This window comes from Bison bison, unplaced genomic scaffold (assembly GCF_000754665.1).
Source record: "Bison bison bison isolate TAMUID 2011002044 unplaced genomic scaffold, Bison_UMD1.0 scf7180017864503, whole genome shotgun sequence".
Lineage (NCBI taxonomy): Eukaryota > Metazoa > Chordata > Mammalia > Artiodactyla > Bovidae > Bison > Bison bison.
This window is the reverse complement of record NW_011495061.1, coordinates 6,250,467-6,258,332: the sequence shown is the minus strand read 5'-3', so window position 1 is coordinate 6,258,332 and position 7,866 is coordinate 6,250,467. Positions and strand designations below refer to the sequence as shown.

At 37.9% G+C, this 7,866-nt stretch overlaps 1 protein-coding gene across 4 annotated transcripts in view; it reads right to left on the bottom strand.

Annotated features, from left to right (window-relative positions):
• The window catches only part of WEE1 (WEE1 G2 checkpoint kinase), a 14,296-nt gene that overhangs the window by 5,801 nt on the left and 629 nt on the right, over positions 1-7,866 (bottom strand). The window contains exons 2-7 of one of the 4 annotated variants that reach the window (XM_010829321.1): positions 7,781-7,866; positions 6,133-6,338; positions 5,618-5,681; positions 5,010-5,182; positions 4,272-4,393; positions 624-770 (exon numbers count right to left, since the gene is read on the bottom strand). The exon at positions 7,781-7,866 is cut by the window's right edge and continues 20 nt beyond it. In XM_010829321.1, the coding sequence (XP_010827623.1) occupies positions 624-770; positions 4,272-4,393; positions 5,010-5,182; positions 5,618-5,681; positions 6,133-6,338; positions 7,781-7,866 (798 nt within the window). The other 3 variants (XM_010829320.1, XM_010829318.1, XM_010829319.1) reach the window with 3 other exon arrangements.

The following is a 7,866-nucleotide window of genomic DNA, read 5'->3' as shown; positions in this document are numbered from 1 at the left end:
TTTCTGAACAAAAGAGTAATAACAATAACCCTCTTAGCCGCACCAGCATTAATTTAAAAGTACAGATCTATAGCCTAGTACAAGAGACAGGCTTTAAACATGAGTTCTTTTAGTCTCCCCATCAGTCCCACTCTAAGACTGTGGTTCCCATAAGATGCAGAACATTTTTTTTCAGCTTTTAGTAAAAATGAGAGTATTATTTCAGATCTTTTGGTGTAACAAGGGAAGAGGTGATGGGAAATGAAACACTACTACTAAGTGGGTCAAAAATCTTTTAAAGCTAAAATGAAATGTACACACTGCTGAATTTAAAATGGATAGCCAACAAGGTCCTACCATACAGTACAGGGAATTCTGCTCAGTGTTACGTGGCAGCCTAGATGGGAGGGGAGTTGGGGCAAGAATGGATACATGTATTTGTATGGCTGAGTCCCTTTGCTGTCCACCTGAAACTATTACAAATTGTTAATCAGCTATACTCCAGTATAAAATAAAAAGTTAAAAAAAACTAACAATGAAAAAACATAGTAAAATGTTTTATGTTGCCATATTGTTTTAATGAAATCATTTATTCTATAAAACCCTAAAGAACATATATAGGTCAGATGATCTGTAATACTTACTAGGCTTTATATCCATGTGAACTAAAGACATTGAATGAATATACCTCAAGCCCCGGCCAACTTGTAAGAGGAGATCCTTCAACTCTGCTTCTGTAAAGTAACTCATACTTCTGTAGTTTTCACTTATGGCATCAGCTAAACTGCCACCTAACAAACACAAGAAAAGTTAGAATTTTCTTCTTTCTGAAATACCATTTTTCTTTCATCTTTACTGTATGACTAGAGGCAACCAAGAAAATGACATTTTACAGGACCTATTCTCTTCAACCTGCTTGTGAAATCAAAATTGTATTTATTCTTTCACTAGCTAAAACACTCACATGTGTACAAACTATAATATAAAGTCTCTGTCTTATCAATACATACTCTAGCAACCCACCTAGTTCTCTTTCCCAGAGTAATGTTATGAATTCTTTTCAACTCCTTTTTATACAAGCAATAACACATTTTCATTATCTTGAAGATCATTCTTTATAATATACAAAGACCACTCCTTTCTTAGGTATACAAAATTCCATTGCATAATTGAATGGTAATGCACTAACCAATCCCCTAATTGATGGACATTTAAAAATGATTTCCAAGCCTTTAATACTCTTGCCTGGAGAATCCCAGGGAGGGAGGAGCCTGGTAGGCTACAGTACATGAGGTCGCAAAGAGTCGGACACGACTGAGCGACTTCACTTTCACTTTTCAATACTACAAATTATAGTCTCAGGAATTCACACATATTTTGTTATCTCCTACAAACAAACTGCTGGGTCAAATGGTATATACAGTGTACTATACACATTCATTGGGTGTATGAGACACTATTTTATTACATATAGGATAAATTCCTATAGCTGAGAGCGCCATTTCCATTTACCCTACAAAACAGTTTTGGGTTGGTTTTCACAGTATCAATGCCAAGACTTGATTGCCTCTGAAAGCTCACATAAAACACACTCAATTCCTGATTTCAAAAGGCTAATACTTAAAATCCGCTAGCATAAGGTTATGTAAATCTGGGGATTTGGAAGACAAATCTGGACGATTACACACACACAGTCCCCTTTAGAGAAGGCTGTACCAAATCACACTTCCATGCTTAATGTACGAGAATACCTATTTTCCCACACACATAACAAGAGTCTACAAATTTTATAAGTAAAATCCAGTATCTTAGTATAGTTTTAATTTATACCACTCTTACTATGAATAAGAACAAACCTGCTTTTATAGAATCAAACCTATCAGCTAATTTGTTTATACTTTAAAAAACTTTAAGTTTATACTTCATAAGTTTTATTAAAAACTTTGTTTATACTCTGTCTCAGAGGAAATGAGTTATGTTTAAAAAATAAACAAACCACTTCTGCTTAAAGCTTAGTTGGGAATAATAAAACCAGAAGCAAGGTAATAAAAATCTAGGTCGATGATATACTACTCAGAAAAGGAGGTCCTATAATTTGAACAAGTCTAAACAGCAAAAACATCAAATGTGCGGTAAAAATAAAAGTAAATCACACACCTGTATAGTTTAGGATTAAGTATGTTCTCCAAACTTAATTTGTACAAATCTTGAACTGTGGGAAAAAGAGAGCTCTAGAAGGGAGCAGGTCAATAAGCTTTTTGGGATATGTGAATTTGAAGTCCTAGATCAAGTTCACCAAGAAATAATATGGCTGCTTTTTAATGGGTCTAGCTACTACAGCTGGGCGAGTTTCTTCTATCTTGCTGCTGAAAGGGTAAGAAAGGTGAGAAGAGCAAACCATTCATCTGGTATTTCAGGTTCTCCTGCGCTATCAATTAACATTTTTCTACACCTGCTTATCAAGAGTAGAAATTCCATCTATCACCAAATCAAGAAAACAGGCTCAAAATGCAAACTGTTTTCGATAAAAAATCAGTTAAGATAAAGGTTATCAGTTAATCAACACTACAAATGAATGATAACAGAATCCATCCCTGTGAAACTACAGAAAAGGATCTAGCTAGGTCTATTAGGACATTTAGGGTTTATGTGGAGAAAATGGTGGAAAACGCAAACAGAAGAGCTCACAAATATATCTAGACAGCCTCATTTTCTTTCATCTAAGCAAAACATCATACAAAGAGGCTGTTCTATTTTACACAAGTTTATTTATTTTTTTAAAGATCCATATTCCTAAAGTGCTTAAGACTGCTCCAAAATAATAAATTATTTCAAAAGATTATTTTATAATCTAACCTTATTACAGGACAGGGTCTTTGTAATCTGAGAAGGTAGCAAAACGGCTCATCCCCCTCACTCAAATCCCAGGCCCAAGCCAGTTATCTCAGAATCAACTAAATAACACAACCACGTATTTGGTAGGTTGCTACAAATTTGTGATTTCTGGACTGTGGCTGACAGCAAGTCACATCAACAAGGTGAGAGGTAGAAAGAAACTAGAAGGAGATGGTGTCTAGCAAATATGGAGGAAAGAAGGTATTATGATCAAGTTATACTATTAGTAAGTGCAGTAACTAAAAAATGGAGGTTAAGCAACAGAATAGTCCACAAAGCCACAGGTGACAGCTACATAAATATTTTGATGATATGAATAGAAACATTTCAAGAGATTTGTGAAAGCAGCAGCAATGCTGCATACTGAACAATTATATTTTTTCAAGGGTGTAGAATAAAATGACAACTCAGTGAGAAGTCAGGTATGAGAAATGGATCTTCTACATCTGTTTTGTTCATTATTTTCCAAAACAGAAAACTTGATCTACTACTTATACCACTTATTTATTCACAAGCTATGAAATGGCTAGTCTTAGGGGAAAAAATGAGAATCAACAAAAATAATCTTCACTACTCAAGTATTCAATAAATTCTAAGTTCTCTAATATTTTACTGAAGATGTACAGAAATAAAAATCCATCATATACAAAATTTTAGGTGTTTAATAACAGATCTGTAAGAATCAGAAGTGAGGCCAGGACTTTGGTAAAGATTTAGTGAAAAAGGAAGGACCCAGGATGACTGTTGAAGGACCTGCTGAAATTCAAAACCATATAAAGGTCCAAAGTTAAACCTCTATAAATGCTTTTTGGGGGGAGGCAGGGAGGAAGAAAGGAGGCAAGCACAGCTAGGGAACTAATGAGAATAATTCTCTCTTTACAGAAACATTTCAGTGGATTCTAGTGGTAAACAAAGGGTGGATAGATGGTAGGGGAGCAAGATTCAAAAATGGCTGAATTTATATCAATGGAGAGTCACTGTCATTTTACAAGTAACCATTATCAGTTTCAGCAGCACATAAAATGAAATGCAAAGGGAAGGCTAGATACAGGGAGCTTGGCTTATTAACTATTATATCCCTCCCCCACACTATGCTAAGTGCTAGGAATACCAAAATACATGGCAAGGCTGCTATCCTCTCAAGAAAATCAGTTTAATTTGAGTAACAGACATACAAATAATATGCATGGTTCTACTATCTAGGTAGAAAAAACAAGGTTTTCAATCTTATCTTCCAGGTAAGAATAACTTGCACTTCATGTCAGGGCTTTTGATCTTTGAATTTATAACAGGTAAAAGATATACAGAATTAGAGCAAGACTTTAGATAAAAAATAAATTATTTCCTTGGTGTTCATTTTCTTGAGCTTACACATTTACAGGGGAACCATTACTCACCGTTACAATATTCATTCTGTATAAGCATATGATCATCTTCTGCCCAGGCAGAGAAGTATCGAACTACATGAGAATGTTGCCCAAGCACTGCGTGAGCATATACTTCTCTCAAAGCATTCTGCCTAGAAGTTTGAGATTAAGAGAATCATAAATCATTTTTATTTAAGATAAACTGAGTTAATTTATCTGAAAGTTCATAAAAGAATCTTGACTTCTGGATCTATCATTCATTATGCTGAAGAACTTGCTTAAAAGAGGATTAAAACTCTGTATGAGATTTTCCCAAAGGTTTCCATTAAAGAATCTGGAGTAGGAAATGGCAACCTACTCCAGTATTCTTGCCTGGCAAATTCCACACAGAGGAGCCTGGTGGGCTACGGTCCATGGAGTTGCAAAGAATAAGACACGACTAAGCACACATCATGCCATTTAAGAATGTTAGAAAGAAGGAATCTTGCTGGCCCTACAATTCAGGAAAGATGAAATTCTACTCTACTGTGAATTCATGGATGCTACTAGAAATACAAAATTTAAATTAGGCTCCAAGATCAGACTCCTCATATTACTCTACCAAATCCAATAAAAACAAATGGCACAAAATGAAATGGATCTGATTTAAGTCATTATAACTTCTCAAACATTAGAGATTAAATTCAGTGACTGACCACCTAAAACCTTAACATTTCTAACACCATACTGATGAACAAAAGAGCAAAAGACAAAATCTTTAATACATACTCATCAACAGAGCCAGCCAATGGCTTTTTTGATCGCTTTATGGCATAAACGCATCCATCCAGCCTCTTCACACATTTAAACACAGAACCAAATTCTCCAGAACCAATCTTCTCTAGCTCATGAAATTCTGTTGTATATCGAGACTTCATATTGCTTTCAGTAATTGTAATTCTCTGTAATAAAAAGTGTATCCATATATTTATAAAGGTACGAAAGTGATTTTTTCACTAAGGTGATAACACTATGAAATTTAAAAATTTTATCTTATGTTTTAATGCTTATTTAACATGTATATATGGGCTTTCCTTGTGGCTCAGTTGGTAGAGAATCTGCCTGCAATGCAGGAGACCTGGGTTCAAGCCCTGGGGCAGGAAGATTCTCCAGAGAAGGAAATGGCAACCCACTGCAGTACTCTTTCCTGGAGAATTCCACGGATGGAAGAGCCGGGCCAGCTATAGTCCATGAGGTCGAAAAGAGTCAGACATGACTGAGTGGCTTTCAATTTCAACATGTGTATATGATAGCTTGTTAAGTAGAAACAAATATAAAAATCAATAAAAAGAAAATTTTTTTAAAAACCAATAAAAAGGAAATCAAAAGCTACTGACTTTAGCAGGTCTTGTTTCATCTTCAAACTCATAATCACTGGCTTCCATGTCTTCACCACAGGAACTGAAAAATATTATTTTTTCTATCAATGTATTTGACAGATCCATCAACTAGAGATCCAAAACTATCTGACAGATATATAGCAAAATGAAAATTTAATGAATGAAAACCGAAACGAAAGCATTTACTTTTGTAATGACAAGATACAGACCAAGTGATGAAAATGTTGTTCCTGTTTAGATATACCAACATCACCACACATATCAAAATTAAAGCCTTTCTAAATCAACTTTCTCTGCTTGCCTCATTTTGACAGAAGCAGATTTACTAGAATTTATCTAGACCTTTTCTTTCTTCCTTTCCCACGCCATAGCTGATTACTGAAAATTGCTAGTAATGGAGAAAATTCTCAGCCCATAAACTTCCAAATCATTTGGTTGAAATTAAATTTTAATTATGCCAAACCAGTCTTGGGTGGTTGAGGAACCAAACTGTTGAAAAATAAATAACTTACTCATTCCAATATGCTCTCTTTCTTCTCCGACACTGTCCTGAGGAATGCAGTAACAGAGAATCTGGAGTAAAAGGATTAATATTCACTTGAGGAGTCTGTCGAACATCAAATTCCCTTTTTCCTGATTTTTCTGTATCCATGAATAGAGAGCCACCTCGGAGTTTAACAGAACTGGAATCGATTCCTCGAGCTTTGGAGAGCAAACTCTAGGAGAGGAAAAGAAACGCTTAGGATCCAAGTGCTATAGATAGCCTTCTCAACCTAATTTTCAATAAGTCTTTCTCCTGGCTGAATGTGTAGGTCAAAGCAACACACCAACCCTTGTTAATCTTTCAAGCAAAACAGACAGTGGTTTACTTAGGAGCCTGAAGCTGGATACTAACCACCTTTCCTGAAAAAGTCAACAGGTCTCTAGCCCTAAAAAGAATATGAATGAAAACTAAAATTAAGTTCACTCTAGGAGCTAAAAGTTAAGAAACCTTTCAATCCATCTAAAAATAGAAAGCATTCTGGGAGTCACATAAAAGCTCCCCTCCCCCATGCAAGTAGGGCTTTGAAAGCCACCACCATAGAGCTCCTCCCCTCACTTCCAGACTTGCCTTGGGCAAGTCGGCCAATAAACAGTAAGGCACAAAAAGCACACATTTCCTAAGGTTTATGACTAGTAAGCGGACTGAAACTCACTTTAAAAGGTACATTTTCCACATTAATCTTTTAAGTTCGATACTGTCTGAATTTCGGTAAGTGTCTGCTTTAAAATCTGCTGTTACTTCTAAAGTTCTACAAGTGGTAATCTGCATACTCACTTGCCACTCAACACACAGGTGCTGAATACCTACTTCTTTAAGAGACATTATCAATGGTATGAAAGCCTGAGGGTCCAGGCGACAATATCCACGCTGGTTTTTAACAGTTGGACGTTCCTAATCCAGACACTTCGGCTGATCAAACTTGGGAACTGCAAACCCGAGTGTAAACAAACGCTTACCAAATAAAATATTCTTTCCGGAAAGCGGTTTAAACGCTACCCCGAGTTATTTACGAGCCTTTTTAAGGCTGTAAATACTTGAAGGCCAGCCTTTTCTCCCAAGTCGAAGCGCAGTCTCCCTCCGTATCTCAAACTTTCCCCCAAAAGGCCACCTGATACGAAACGATAAGTGCATTTTTTTTTTTAACCGAACTCCTGAGTGCGCCGCCCAAATTACAGGAGTGATCACTGCGTTTAAAAGGCACCAGATGGCTGCGGCGCTGAGGAGTGTCAGGTGGCCGGGCCAGCACCACTGGAGCATCCTTCCAAACCGCGTTATCGGTGCCACACTCCCGCCTGCCACGCTCGGGGCCGCCCCGACTCGGCGGGCGTTAAATCGTCAGCCACCTGGACGGCGCCGATCAGCCCCTTTGAAAGATGAAGAAGTTCCAGACGAGGCCCATTGTTCAGTTACATAATCTTAACGGACAACTGCTGGGCAGGGCCCAAAAAAAAGACTGCCAACTTTTTTGTTACCGCGCCGGAGAGCGAGCTGGGGTGAGGCCGGGCGGTTATGTAACCGAACCCGGGCAGCGCCGCGCTCCGCTCCCGGCGCCGCGGCCTTTTTAAAAGGCTGGGCCGGCGCGGGCTCTGGGCGCCCCGGCGGCCGCGTCCTCTCACCTTGGGGGTGTGCGGCGTGTCGAAGAGCCGCAGTTTGCGGAAGGTCTTGTGGGGCGGGGTACCCGGGTAGTCTGGCAGCGGCGAGC